Here is a 16,564-nt window from a genome sequence, read left to right as displayed (position 1 = left end):
ATTATTAGAATAATATTGCTGTAGCTTGTACTCTTTGACCAAAATGTAGTGTGGTAATCGATTAGAGCCAGTTGTACTATCAATATTTAACACGCCACACTAGAGCGCTCTACCGGATCCAGTAGAGAACCTCAGATATTCTATTACCTTTCGTAACGAAGTAATGACGAAACTATGACGTAGCTGTGTAACAGTTATACTGTTGTACACGACGTATGTAGTGATTATTAATAAGGAATTTACACACGACTTATAAACGAGCTACTCATTGTATAAGACAGTTAAACGTCTGTATACAGAGTTTTTATTAGTAAGACCGTTAGTGTGGACACAGTATATATCTTTCTTACAATAATAATCCGTGGTGCTACAGCCCATGAAGGGCCTAGCCCGACCAGCTGGCTGCTGGCCTCACACCCACATGCCGAAGCAGAGGTGGACGATCATCCAACCAGAATGGAGGTATCGTGTGGTTAGCACGATGATCCCCCCAGCTGTTACAGCTGGTATTCGCAACCGGATTTCGCTAACTATGTAGCTCCCCAAGTGCATCACGATGCTGGGTGGGCACCAGTCCCATACACTGGCCGAAATTTCATGAGAAAATTTCTTCCCCCATGAGGACTCGAACCAGCGCGCATTCCGTAACGCGAGTCAAAGGCAGGATGCCTTAGACCACGACGCCACGGCACGGGACTCTTTCGTACAATAGTCCAATCAAATTCATTGAAATTTTCATTTGAGGAACTTCTCGCCAACAAGTAAAAAAAATGGCACAAATGTTGAGAGAATATTAACAAGATACAGTGCTTTCTGCTGGAGTGTTTTGCCTATGGGCAAGTGCGCTGCTTGTTAGCCAGTTAACCGGGTCTTAGTGATGAGTGGGAAAGTAAACCAATAAAACAAATCAACTATACAACAATACACAAACAAATTTAAGAGCCTCATTACTTACCAAATTATCAAATGAGGTGTTGAAATTGCCCGTCTTCATTCTCCACACATTTTTCGCATCTCTTTAGGAAATTATTCATCACATTTTCCAGAATCCACTCATAAAATGTGCGCCTGTGTACAGGGTCACCTGACTGAAGAGCATGTGCCACAGTTATTTTATACGGGGCTTGAAGTGCACTAATTTAGTAGCCTTTTGTACAGAACCATATTAAAGTCCCACTTGCTGTGCAAGACAACGAAGAAATTTTTTAGGAGAATTTTCTAAACGATTACGAATGTCATGGAATCTTTCTTCGGTGAGAACTCTATGCTGGTTTTTTGGTTTCTTAAGCTGGACATTTCCAGTTTCCTGAAATTTATGATAAAGATTATGGACTGTTTTAAGATCTAGAGGAGGAGTCTTTCTTGAAATCACCTTCGAATTTCACGAGCTGATTGAGTTAACACATATGAACGGTAATTAAAGACACGCTGTGCCCATTTTAAACTCACGAGGCATAATACACTTTATGTATACTGTTGAATTAAGAAACGAGCAACACAACACACACCTGGGAACACCTGTGCTGCGACATTCGGCAAGGTGAATAAGTAAGCTACTCCCTCCAGTGCGCGGCAAACGAGAGGAAAAACCCTGCACCGCGAGGAGAAGCGTAACTGATTGCACTGTAGAAGAATATTTTACTGAAGTCTAACACCTTGTAGGAAGACGCAGTAGAGAGTATAACTGCAATAACAGGAAATAATTCTGACACCAATAGCAGCAACTTTGCCGTCAAACTTCTGATTCTGACTGTTAAGTTCATCCTGTCCTCGTGATCAGACCTTCCATCTTGCCCCCATTTTTGTCACAGGCAGAAGGCTTTTATTTTTATTTTAAGTCAACAGGAACAATACCATTTGTGCATCATGTATTGTTCTAAGTGTTTCATACAAGCATATTGCGTACCTGCTGATGAATGTGTATTTTCTCACTCACAGTAAAAAATTTTTAGATATTTTCTCAAAGTTATATTAGAATGGATATAAAGATTGTTACTGTATGTGAGAAAATATTAAGTTAAGACAATGTATGGGGCACTTTTAAAGAATGGATAGTGACACAATGTTACAGGTATAAAATAGCAGACAAATGGACAATGGACTAAAAAAAAATAGCAAATGCAGAATAAGCTTTTAATCTGGTTCCTGAACTGAAAGAAATGACGAAGGATGGATGGATGGATGGTAACCTACAAGTTTTTTGAAAGGTAATTCTTGGCAATGTCAAGAAGTGTAACTTCTAATATCAATTTCGTCTTGGTAATTTGAAAAAGAAGAAAGTTTCAGCATGACGGTGCACCTCTTCTCTTCTCTCACACCATTAAAACTCACTTGGACCAGCAATTTACAGAACAGTGAATTGGTCATGAGGGCCCTACCATCTGGCTTCCCAGATCGCCAGCTATTAGTTATATGAAGGACATTGTGTGCCAGGTTAAGGTACAAACACGCGAAGAGTTGCTTGCATGCCTTCTGGATGCCATGGTGACAATAAGGAACAATCGTGTGAAGCTGTGAAATGCTATGCGAGCAGTTAATACCTGTACAACTCAAGGTACTGAGATGCAGAGAAAGATTTTCGAAAATGTGATTGAAATCCAGTTTATGAAACAAATCGACAGAAATGAGGGTTTAGCAATTACTGTTGTTATGAATAATTTCAAGGGAAAAATTGTTCCGGGGCTGGGTACTGTTGTTATGTTAAAACACACGAAAACTACAAATCACGAAATTGAAAAAATTAATGTTGATTTTAGAGTGATGAAGTGTTTGTATTATTACTTGCATTTTCTTTTTCACTGAAATTCTAAAACTGAATTTTTTCTCTTGTTTTCTAGTTACTCTAACTCCTTAATTACGAATATGGTCTCATTAGCTTATTTAGATTTTTGGTAGGTACCAACTTCATGAATCACCTTCCTAAGTCGGGGGAGAATTTCGTGAAGCATCCTCTAGATATATTTTCCGTGCTTAGAAGATGGAAGGAAGAGAATGATGAGCCAAAAGATGTTTATGCAAATCAATATTAATTACCGTACTTCAGTTTCTAGCAATTCTCTTTGTTTTGGTCATGTTTAATGTGTTCTATATTTCTGTCACTTATGTAGAGGGTATATTAATGATGCTAAAACAGACAACTTCAAAATACAGCACAACCTCGATTATCCATTTTAATGAATGACACACAGTGAATGGTTAATCGAAAAAAAAAAACGGATATTATGTACAGTATTTTTCAATTTTAATGGACTTAAATATATCTCATACCAATTATAATACTTCTCAAAAATCAGTCACTTTTCTCTAAACTTCCCTAAAACTACTTTTTTTTTATACTTCCATTCTTAGCTTAATAAGAAATACTCGAGCAAGGGAGTGCGAAGTGAGTTTTTTCATGATAGTCCAAAGGGGTGAAGGAATATATTTAACCCTGATAGAAAGTCAAATGGAAGTTATGCATACAGCAAACTTACGAAATCGCAGAAGGCAGAATTCAAAAAGTAGAAAAAAGCGGTATTACTTAAATCCTCACTTAATTGCTCCTGTTTTGTAGTTATGGATAATCCACAGAATGGTTAATCGAGGTTTATGCAAATCAATGTAACTGTTTCAAAATTTTAATCATTCTTACCTTTTTTGCCATGTTTAATGTGTTCTGTATTTGTAGCACTTATGTAGAGGAATATTAAGGGTGCTATAACAGGCAACTTCCAAATACAGTTGCTCCTGTAAAAAGAAATGTCCCTCCTAAATAAACTAAGAAAATGGAATAGGTAGTAAACGAAAATTTAAATATTAATTAAAATAAAGTGTGGCCATAAAGTATTAACAACATTACACACATTTCTTACAAAGAAACTATTACAGTTATAGCTGTGTAGTTAGTGGCAAAAAAAAAGATGAACACATAAAGTTTTGTTACAATATCAGTACACTTTCACATGTGCACCCTTTGCACCCTTGTCGTCTGTAAAATGTCTAAGCAATATTCAATTTCGCGTCATGTTTTGTGCAACATTTTTTGGGTGACTATCAACAGAGTCAGTTATCTTACTCAATGTGCCTAGATCAGGTACAGATGTTGCATACACTCTCTTTTTTATGTAACCTCACAGAATGATAAAGTCATTGGTACTTTTTGTTTGTTTTTACCTGGATTTGACAACACTATATGACACCTCAACTTATTGACTTGCAACCTATGGTTAATTTACAGCAAGGCAGCACGTCATACATTAGGGATTATTCATTCGAAAGTTTTTGGATGACACATTTCCTGACAGGTGGATTGGGGCTGAAGTCAGAACCCTGGCCACCATGATCGCCGAACATAATCCAGTTGACTTTTTTCTGTGGGGTTATATCAAGGACAGAGTGTACCTCATCTGGACACTCAGAGAAGGATAACTATGTAACGCTTTACTAATATCACTCAATAATGTTGCACAAAACAGGGTGTGAAATATCACTTGGACATTCTGCGGGCGACAAGAGAAAGTGCACCGACATTGTAACGAAACTTTATGAGTTTGTCTTTCTTTTGCCACTAAGCACATAGCCATAACTGTAATAGTTTCTGTGTTATAAACATTTGTAATGTTGCAAAGAATTTATGGCCACTCTGTAGAATTATATAATATTGTTTTGAATTAACTGTTTTCAGAACATGGGAGGTGTGATAACAGGAGGAAGAAGATTAAAGCACATAAGATTTGTTGATGACATGGCGTTGTTAGCAGAAGAGGAAACGATATTAAGGGATATGCTACTGGAGCTAAATGACGACGAAGACCATGGTTATCGAAAGAAAAATAAAGAAGGTAAACGTGCGAATTCTAAATGAGGCAGCAAGTGGACAGCTTCAAATACTTGGAGTGTACTGTAAACAGTAACATGAGCTGCTGCCAGGAAGTCAAGAGAATTGCAAAGGAAGCTTTTAATAGAAAAGGAACATCTTTTGGGCACCTCTGGAAAAAGAACTAAGAAAGAGACTAGTGAAGTGCTGTGTGTGGAGTGTGACACTATATGGCGCAGAAACATGGACATTACGACGAAGTGAAGAGAAGAAGCTAATAGAAGCATTTGAAATGTGGGTATGGAGAAGAATGGAGAGGGTGAAATAGACAGAAAGAATAAGAAATGGAAAGAGTGAGTGAGGAAAGAATGATTCTGAAACTGATCAAGAAGAGAAAAAGGAATTGGTTGGCTCAATGGCTGAGAAGAAACTGCTTACTGAAAGGAATGGTGAATGGGAGAAAAGTTTGGAGCAGAAGATATCAGATGATAGATGACATTAAGATAAATGGATTATATGCGGAGACTAAGAGGAAGGCAGAAAATAGGAAAGATTGGAGAATGCTGGGTTTGTAGTGAAAGACCTGGCCATGGGTAAAAAGCTATGAATGAAAGAATTGTTTTGAATAAGATGCAAAGTGACTAAATATAGGTTTAGAACTAAGAACAAAGCAAGAAGTCTTCAAGTATTATCATAATACTTTTACACCCATTTATCATTATGATTAACATGTTTCAAATAGGTATCTTACATTTTCCGTAATAGGCAACACACGAGATTAAAACATAAAACTGTAAAAATGGGTACTAGTAACATGAACATAAGAGACAATTTTCCATTACATGATTTAAGTATGCATTCTACAACAATTTAGTTCTTCATCATGTAACAAATAATATTTGTTTGTAATATATCTTGAACCATCATCAGAAATAAAATAATATACTGTATACACAAATAAAAAACTTCCACTTTTTATGAGGGTGGATCGGAAAGTAACGCACAATATTTTTTTTCTGCATTGGTATTGTGGCCTGGGATGTTGACATTTCACCGATATATAGTTTGAAGTTTTCACTATAGATACAATTTGTTTTGCATGTGCAGCTCTAGCGACAGAAGCGTGAACTACGCAACAAAGATGGCGCGCATGTTACTGTCGTCAACTTGTGAAGAGCAGAGAAGTGTTGTGCGATTTTTGTGACCTAAGGGACATGTGAAGCATATACAGGGAAGACTGTATGGATCGTAGCAACATCTCCAGGTGGTGCGCATTCTTCACAAACGGCCGTGAGAACCTTTGTGATTTGCCATGTTATGGGTGGCCGGTAACAGCAGCAACCCAGTGGAATGTCACAGGCATTGAGACGGTAATTTTGAACAACTGGCGTATCCAACTGCGAACCTTATCTCAGCAGTTCAACATTTCATACAGTGCAGTGTACAATATCGTGCATGACACATTGAAATTTCATAAAGTTAGTGCCGGCTGGGTGCCTAAGAACCTGACAGATGACCACAAGCGCCAGCAAATGATGACATGCTTGGACCACTTAAGGTGTTACGCTGCAGAAGGGCGTGACTTTCTAGAAGCAATTGTCGCAGGTGATGAGTCCTGGGCATACCACTACACGCCCGAAACAAAGCAGGCCTCTATGGAGTGGAAACATTCTGCTTCCCCAGAAAGAAAAAATTCAAAGTGACGCAATCTGCTAAGAAAGTGCTTGTGACAGTGTTCTGGAATATGCATGGTGTTTTGTTGGTACACTTTGCTGAACACGGGACCATAGTGAATGCTGCAGCCTGCATTCAAACGTTGGTAAAGTTGCATCATGCCCTTCATGACAAACACCATAACATTAATGCTGATGATGTCAAACTTCTTCATGACAATGCTCGCACCCATGTTGCGGCTTCTTTTCATGAGAAAAATAAACATATTTGGTTGGGAGGTGCTCCAGCATCCACCATACAGTTCAGACCTTGCACCATCGGACTGGTCCCATCTGTTTGGTCCCATGAAGAAATTCCTGGCTGGCCATCGCTTTGCAACTGATCAGAAGTTCAATCAACTGTCCACAGATGGCTATATTCCAACCGAACAGACATCTGTGAACAGGGTATACTGAAACTGGTACCACAATGGGAGAAATGTGTTGAGAAACTTGGCGTCTATGTAAAAAAGTTGCTAAAAGATGTGAGTTCATTTGTGCATTTTTTATTTTTATTTACCTATTAAACTTTTTTTAAATTTTGAGCTTACTTTCTGATCCACTCTCGCACACTAACAGAAAATACATTTTTAATACTCTCAAGAAGTAATACACCTACAAATATAGTTAATTTTGCACGAATTCTTATGATATAGCTCATCAAACATTGTAATCGCTTATCATATTAATGTACTATTTACGAAAATATATATCATTACTTAAAATTGTTAGGAATATTAAAATGTATTACCGATATTCACTAATGACCCATTGAATTTGTTAAATGAGCAACTTCTTAACATTACAGTGTTAATCTTGAAACTATTACAGTATTTTACCTTAATGATTAGTTTCAGTGGGAATGTATGCCATCTTCAAATTGCTAGTCAGGTCTTGTGCTTTCTTCTGGTTTCTTCTTGCTGGTGTCAGTGAGGGTATGTAGATGGAGGTTTGTGTTTATGATTGGTAGTGTTGTGCATAATATGTGTTTGTAAATCCATTGTTCTGGTACAGTATGTTTAGTTTCTGCCTTTTTGGTTCAATGTGTATAATTTTTTTCTCCTATTTTATTTAAATTTCTATTTAATATATTTATTTAACTAGCTAGCTAGCGAGTACAAATTAAAATTATAAAACAAAAATGTTTCTAGCCACTACCATAAGAACCAGTCTCGTGTACAGTGTGGTTTTAGTCAATAATATAACATCAATCAATCTTCTTAATGTATCCAGCTGTTTGCTGACAACATATAGTCCACTATAGTCTATTCAGTTGTTGTTTTTCACGAGAAATGAGGGGTATTTTGATCGGTGTTCATTATAGATGCCTGTTGCTAGTAGGCAGAGTTGGGGTGTAGTCAATATATACTGCAGAGCTGTGTCTTCTGCAACTGGTACTGATGATTTTAATTTACTTCTTTTGTGGTTTATGGATGCACAGTATAGAAGAATGTGTTCCAGATCTTCATCATAATTATTACACCACAGACAAGTAGCATTATCAGAAATGTGAAAATGGTGTAGGTACAATTGAGTGACAATGTGATCTGTTCTGGCTCTTGTTAAAAATGTTTGAAAATGTCTGGGAAAGTTTTTGTACATTTCCAGGTCATTTGGTTTCTTTTGAACAGATTGTAAAATTTTTCCTTTGTCAGAAGAGAGCCAACTGTTGATCTATAGGTTTGTAAAAGAGACTTTACTGAAGCAAAAGCAATGGATAGAGACATCACTTGAAGAGGTCTGGTTGCAAATATGTTGCCTGTTTTGTAATATTATCGACTTTCTCGTTTCCTGGTATACCACAATGACTAGGTATCCATTGAAATGTTATTTCCTTTTGGAGTTCTTTTAGTTTACTTAGTTGTTTCTGAAGTGGAATAATTCTATGTGCATATAAGTTTGGTACATATTTAATTACATTAAATATAGCCCCCTTGGAGTCGGTAAGTATGCAAATAGGTTTTTCAGAAATTTGAGTAACACACTGAAGAGCAGCATCAATAGCTAGCAATTCAGTGTCAAGACTGGAGGAGGATGAACATGGTTTGAAATAACATGGTTTGAAATAACTTTCTTGATATTTTGGAATATAATACCCTGCTCCTGATGTCCCATTATTAGGATTTAGAGATCCATCTGTATAAGTTTGAAGGTGATCCTTATATGTGCTGCAGAGTAATTCCATGGCATCTAACTTAAGAAATAATATAACATAAAATTTACATGGACAGTTTACTAAATACAGTAAGTAACTTAATTCAAACCAATAAATAACACACAAGAGCAAAAAAAAGGGAGAGAGATCAGATTTAGTTTTAAATACTTTTGTGTATAGTTAGTTATAAATAACGTTCTCCTAAACGTGAAACATGCCAATAATATCATGATGGAACAATTTTGGCAAACATTTCCAAAACATTTTCAGGTTGGGAACCTGACAACCCTGCAAATTACATAAGTTATCTGCACATTAACTGTAAAAATTTGGTAGCAAAACAAATCATTCTGTTACTTCTCAGTATCTGACAATGAATTTCTTATTGATTGTGTTTCTAAAGACAATGCTATGATATGAATTCGAAAGAATACAAGGGCGCCCAAGCAAAAGAATTTATGTGGCAAGAAGTAGCGGAATTATTAGAAAGGCTAATAGAACATTTGAGAATATAATTGCACGCTTTAATTATTACACATTTAACGCACATTTTTCCATACAAAAGTCCACATTTGTGATTAAATTCAGGTATGTGCCACACAGATATTTTATTCTATATTAACAACGAGGTTGGTTCATTGTAAGTTTTTTTTTTTATTAAAGCCACTTAACATTCCCTTCTCACTACAAAAGCTTCTGAATTGTTCTCCAATAAAATATTTTCTGTCAGATTCGTTATTATGTCATCTTCATTGAAATTTGAGTTTCTTAGTAGATTATGCAAGCAACAGCATGTTGTAATAAGTAAGTCTGTAATTTCTGTTTAGGCTAATTGTTACTGGTTAAAAATAACTACCCTAAATCTTTGGCTCATTATCCCAAATGCATTTTCAATTGTTCTTCAGGCTCAACTCAAATGTTGAATACATCCCTTGAATTATCAGTTACGCACTGCGATTTTGGATATGGTCTCATTATGTGTTTTTATATTATTAAAGGCTTCGTCGCCAATAATTACATTCAGTAAAATATTATTTGTACATGGTAATGGGGAATCATTAAGCATTACATGGGAAATGATATTTTTTATATGTGACTTCTAATAAATTCCAGACATATAAGGCATATATTTCAAGATAGCAATCTTTGCTCTATTGAAATTCATGTTTCATTACCATATTTAAAAGTTCTTCGATATGAAAACAGCTGTTTAATCATTACCATCCATAGACATAAATAGGGTGAATCCATGATAAAACAAAAAACAATCGACCGACGATCTTTGTTGGTAAATGAACCATCCTAGGATGAAGATTTCCGATGATTCAAATCGGCAGTGGTGTACACTCAGTGAAGAACTGTATTGTTGATTATTAAGAATAAAATTTCGATGTGTATTATTAATGACAGTTAACATAAATTGTGTAAGTTTTTAGAATATTTGAAACACGAATGATTGTATGAATGAATGAATGAATGAACGAAATAAAATAAACAAACATAAATAATCTCGAAGTTTTAATATTAATAACCCTATAATAACACAAGGAAATTTTAACAATTACGCTCAAAATATGTTCTATTTAACAAATAAAAATAATACAGTTCATACCATAATAATTAATATTATTTATTAATTTTTGTTACGTTGTTATTTAATGATGCTATATCAACTACTAGGTTATTTAGTGTCGATGGTATTGGTGATAGCAAGATGAGGATTCACCATAGATTACCTGACATTCGCTTTATGGTTGGAGAAAATCTCGGAAAAAAACTAACCAGGTAATCAGCCATATTGTTTAATATTAAGAATAAAATTTCGATGTGTATTTTTTTTTAGTTGGTTATTTAACGACGCTGTATCAACTACTAGGTTATTTAGCATCGATGAGATTGTGATAGCGAGATGGTATTTGGCGAGATGAGGCCGAGGATTCGCCATAGATTACCTGCCATTCACCTTACAGTTGGGGAAAACCTCGGGAAAAAGCCCAACCAGGCAATCAGCCCAAGCGGGGATCGAACCCGTGCCCGAATGCAACTTCAGACCGGCAGGCAAACGCCTTAACCTACTGAGCCATGCCGGTGGCTTTTCGATGTGTTTTATTAATGACAGTTAATATAATTATATTGTGCAAGTTTTTAGAATATTTGAACCACGAATGTTTGTATGAATGAATGAATGAATGAATGAATGAACGAAATAAAATAAACAAACAAATAAATAATCTCGAAGTTCTAATATTAATATCCTTATAATAACAAAATGAAGTCCACACCTGTGGAGTAATGGTCAGCGCGTCTGACCGCGAAACCGGGTGGCCTGTGTTCGACTCCCTGTTGGGGCAAGTTACCTGGTTGAGGTTTATTCGGGGTTTTCCCTCAACCCAATATGAGCAAATGCTGGGTAGCTTTCGGTGCTGAACCCCGGACTCATTTCACCGGTATTATCACCTTCACCTCATTCAGACGCTAAATAACCTAAGCTGTTGATAAAGAGTCGTAAAATAACCTACTAAAAATAAACAAAATGAAATTTTAACAATTACGCTCAAAATATGTTTTATTTAACAGAAATAAAAATAACACAGTTCATATCATAATACTAATATTATTTATTAATTTTTGTTACTTGGTTATTTAACGATGCTGTATCAAGTACTAGGTTATTTAGTGTCGATGGTATTCGTGATAGCAAGATGATATTTGACGAATGAAGCCGAGGATTCACCATAGATTACCTGACATTCGCTTTATGGTTGGGGAAAACCTCGGAAAAACCCAACCAGGTAATCAGCCCAAGCGAGGATCGAACCCGCACCTGAGCGCAACTCTGGATCGGCAAACAAGTGCCTTAGCCGACCGAGGTACGCTGGTAGCCAATGTATTTATTTAACTTTGAGCTATTACAATTAAATTTTAATTACAATTTTCAATAATATGTTCCGACAAAAGGTAGAAATTATTATTAAAAGGAAGGTAGAGTTATTGAACATTTTAATACGAAACTAATATTGTCTAAGTAACTGTGAACATAAAATAAACCGATGACTTTACTCTACCGCAAAAATAGCCAATTACACATTAAGAAATAATTACAATACTGTATCGTTTTATGATCAAATTAACAGTAGCCAAACCGATGTGACATTCTGTAGCAATTTGTCTCTGTCATAGAAGAATGCTCTGCTAATGTTATAATTTTGGACCGTTTTCGTGGAGTTGTATCCATTTGTGAAGACGACAGAATGTACACAGGATTGCAGTATTAAGTCTTCAACACAACTGAAATGCTTAGGCCTATAAGTACAAAACGACAGGCAAAATGTCACATATTATAAAAAAAAAATAATGACAGACCTTCAACAATGGAATTAAACGTACTACAGATGTCAATTAAAGCGGTATGAGCAGCTGTGAGGCCAACAATGACAGAGAATGTAGAAATATGTCGTGTTCGGATAAATTTGCACGCTACTCTATTTAATTACTTTTTCAAGTAAAAAATAATTTTATGGTTGACAGTTATAAAAACACGCATATATAAACTATAATTACAACTGACATCATTAACTTATTCTACTATTCAAATATGATGTAGGCTACTGCCAAATACCAACTGCATAATGTTGTGAGATTTCATAAGTCTGTCATGCAACAGGATCTCAAAACTTGATAGTAACATATTTTATATTCAACATAGAATCTTTTATTACAGAAAAATCACTGTTAGTTTTCAGCTAAATTAACTATTTATTTTAAGACATACAGAATAAATAATGTTCTTATGAAAATCGTAGAAAATTACAAACGAGTATGTCTAAGTGCACTAAGATCCATTACGAAACAGAGCAAGATAGGAACACGCAACTTACCCAGGATGCGCTCTTCTCATCATGATGGCTCCTATTCAACTGCACTGACCCATCACCATTGACTCTACTATTATGTAGGCCTACTACGGTACCAGTACCAAGCACAGTATCTTTAGAACAGTTCTACATACGAAACTGAACGAGTTATAATGCATAAGTGTGCTATATGTACAACCTTCAGCACAACACTGCAGTTAACAACCATGTAATTATTAATAGTAGATAAGAAGGACTATAAATACCTTGTATACATTACAAAACATTATAATTTAACAATATCAGTTGTAAAAATAAAAACAATAATTGCTTCATTGGGATTCAATATAAAACACAAACAATAAAAATAATATTATAAACTCGCACATCTATACTAATAATAAATCTGTAGCCGAAATTTTTCTGGTAATTTTCGATTTTCCAAAAATAATTCGTCCTAACATATATAATTAACCACCCTGAAACCAAAAATCGCATTTTTTTAATTTTTGTTTGTATGTCTGTCTGTATGTTTGTTACCTTTTCACGCAATAATGGCTGAACCGATTTATATGAAAATTGGAATATAAATTAAGTTCGTTGTAACTTAGATTTTAGGCTATATGGCATTCAAAATACTTTATTTAAAAGGGGGGTTATAAGGGGGCCTGAATTAAATAAATCGAAATATCTCGCTTATTATTGATTTTTGTGAAAAATGTTACATAACAAAAGTTTCTTTAAAAATGATTTCCGATAAGTTTTATTCTTTACAAAATTTTGATAGGACTGATATTTAATGAGATAAATGAGTTTTAAAATTAAAATAACGCCATCTAAGACGGTGCAATGAAATAACAAATGACTTCGTCTATAAGGGGCCTTGGACAACAACAATCGAAAACTATTAAACTTAGCCTACAGGCAATGTTTCTGTGTTTGTATGAAGTAATATCAGAAGCTAAATTAACCGATTTGTATAATTAATTATTATTTCACCATTGGAAAGTGTAGTTTCTCTAGATGGACATACTGCTATAATGTTATTACAGTAACTTCTTAGTAAATCGAGGACAGGTAAGATTAAAATAGCTTCCTATGCACAGAAAATTTGATAGGCTTTTTTGTACATTCGTTTTCTGTATTTCTTAAAATAATATTTATGTACACACTCATTTTAATCTCAGAGAATTAACGAACAACGAGAGTGTATTGATTTAGTATGCAGTAGTAGTACGTTAGCTTAGCAATCCATTATTTTATAATTCAAATTTTAACTATGCTCAATCGAATCGTGTTAAAATACATAAAATAGACTATATATGCAATAAATGCAATGCAAAAAAAATTGGGTAATGAGCCAAGCAGATTATGTTGTGCTGTTGTAAAAGTTGTTGCTTCTGAGATTCAAGAGCCCCCACAACAAATTAAAAACTTTCTTATTGGAGTACATCCGTTATCAACGCACTTTTTATATAATATAATATAATATAATATAATATAATATAATATAATATAATATAATATAATATATACTAATAATAAATATGTAGCCGAAAATTTTCTGGTAATTTTCGCTTTTCCAAAAATAATTGGTGTTAACATGTATAATTATTCATCCTGAGACCGAAAATCGCTTTTTTGACATTTTTGTTTGTATGTCTGTCTGTCTGGATGTTTGTTACCTTTTCACGCGATAATGGCTGAACGGATTTCGATGAAAATTGAAATATAAATTAAGTTCGTTGTAATTTAGATTTTAGGCTATATGGCATTCAAAATACTTCATTTAACGGGGCCTGAATTAAATCGAAATATCTCGCTTATTGTTTTTTTGTGAAAAATGTTACGTAACAAAAGTTTTTTTAAAAATGATTTCCGATAAGTTTTATTCTATGCAAAATTTGGTAGGTCTGATAGACTTTTAAAATAACAATACAATACGTTTTCACCGCCGCCTCAGATTGTAGTGTTGTTGTTCCTGCAGTAATTCCCATGTGCAAAATATAAAATTATTCATTCCATGACAATGGTACATAGGAGATCGTAAATTCTTACATTTTCGAAAGAAAGAAATATAATTACATATCACTGTTTATGTTGTATCACTATTTAAGTTATCTGAAGGTTTCAGAACCATAGTGGGCCAAGGGCCATTTACTGAAGACGTAGTAAACAAGGGTTAAAATTAAGTTATTACCATAATTCAATGGAACCATATAGCAAGTAATATAAAGTTTACACATTAAAATTAAATGATATGTCAATCTTCATTAAACTATAGTTGCGTGTAATAACAAATAAGAAACATGTTAAAGGAATTGTCATTGCACCAAATGAGTGCTCTTTGGCCAAAATGATCGCAATTTAATTATTTAAATACAATTTCAATTAAGTAACATATTAAACGATTTGTCCTTCTAACAAACACGAATGTTCCCTGGATCAAACGACCTATTTTAATTATGTAATTACTTTATATTTATTTCTAACAGGTGCAGCGGAGCGCACGGGTACGGCTAGTCATAATATAAAAGTGAATAGTTGTAATTATTTAGGATAAAGATATTTTACATAGGAGGTTTATATATAAATACAAATTAAAAGAAGAGAAGGCAACACATAGGCCCTATACAAATTTCCAGAAACACAAATAATTTCGAGGGAAAAATTGTTCCGGGGCTGGATATAGAACACGGGACCTTTGGCTAAACTTACAACACTCTACCAACTGAGGGAACTCTACCAGACACAGATCCAATTTTTCCCTCTATATCCACAGACCCCAAAGTGGGCTGACAACTATCAAGCAACCAACACTGAGTGCACACTAACTCTGTGTGACTTAAATTGTGGTTTTCTGTTAACGAACAGTGACGTGTATTATGCAAATCAAGCTTTCAGGTATAATTCCCTGTAAAGTTGGTTTAAAGTTGGTTTGAATAATTTTGAGGGAAAAATTGTTCTGGGACCGGGTATCGAACCCAGGACCTTTCGGTTAAACGTACCAACACTCTACCAATTGAGCTACCCGGGAACTCTACAAGACACCGATCCAATTTTTCCCTCTATATCCACAGACCTCAAAGTGGGCTGACAACCATCAAGCAACCAACACTGAGTGCACACTAACTCTGTGTGACTTAAATTGTGGTTTTCTGTTAACGAACAGTGACGTGTATTATGCAAGTCAAGCTTTCAGGTAAAGTTGATTTGAATAATTTTGAGGGAAAAATTGTTCCGGGGCAGGGTATCGAACCCAGGACCTTTGGTTAAACGTACGAACGCTTTACCAACTGAGCTACCTGGGAACTCTGCCAGACACCGATCCAATTTTTTCCAGAAACATGATCGTTGCAGTTTTGGTGTATCAGACTGAGTCCTGAATAAAAAATAGTCTAAGAAAATGTAATTCCTGAAGATAACAGCAGGTGTATCTGAATAAGAACACAAGAGAAGTGGGAGTATCAATAAAAACTTCAAAATGCATTAATTAAAACAAACAAAAACAGAAAAAAAAAAACAAAAGAAAACAAAAAAAGGAACAATAAAACTGTGAACATAACAGTTTCAAACATATGTATAAAAGAAGAACGAAACATCAAATGAAATGTTGTATTATAAATTACGGTAACTAAAATTAAAAGATAAAGAAATATAGGCTGTTCAAAACTCAGATGGAAGAGTCAACTATGACATTGGGATATAATCTAAAACGATCAAAGACTCATCCGAAGAAACAATTATACATGTGCTCTGCATGCTTTAGAAAATGGTTCTAAATTAAAAAGAAAGGCCTAATTTATTTCAATCATGTATTAAAATGCATAAACACGCGAAAGCAATAAAAAAAATTGTAAGAATAAATACTACTACAAATATCTCTCTTATAACTTAGTTAATGAAAACAGACTGTTCTAAGGACCCTATGTGCATAGTTGAAGCTTTGCTACCACCATGGTCTAGTGGATAGGGCGCTAATTTATAATCCTGCGGACCGAGGTTCTATTCTTGGTATACCCTCGATTTGTAACTTGTGTTGGACAAG

General features: G+C 34.8%; 1 protein-coding gene across 4 annotated transcripts in view; it reads right to left on the bottom strand.

Annotated features, from left to right (window-relative positions):
* LOC138711787 (neprilysin-11-like) overlaps positions 1–12,608 on the bottom strand; it is a 96,146-nt gene extending 83,538 nt beyond the window's left edge. For all 4 annotated transcript variants that reach the window (XM_069842995.1, XM_069842993.1, XM_069842994.1 and 1 more), the window contains exons 1-2: positions 12,541–12,608; positions 3,632–3,726 (exon numbers count right to left, since the gene is read on the bottom strand). In XM_069842995.1, the coding sequence (XP_069699096.1) occupies positions 3,632–3,726; positions 12,541–12,563 (118 nt within the window). In that variant the 5' untranslated portion in view covers positions 12,564–12,608. The remainder of the gene's footprint in view (positions 1–3,631; positions 3,727–12,540) is intronic.
* Positions 12,609–16,564: the final 3,956 nt, after the last annotated feature.

The sequence above is a fragment of the Periplaneta americana genome, chromosome 13 (genome assembly GCF_040183065.1).
Source record: "Periplaneta americana isolate PAMFEO1 chromosome 13, P.americana_PAMFEO1_priV1, whole genome shotgun sequence".
In the NCBI taxonomy this organism is placed as follows: domain Eukaryota; kingdom Metazoa; phylum Arthropoda; class Insecta; order Blattodea; family Blattidae; genus Periplaneta; species Periplaneta americana.
This window is presented reverse-complemented; position numbering and strand designations above follow the sequence as displayed.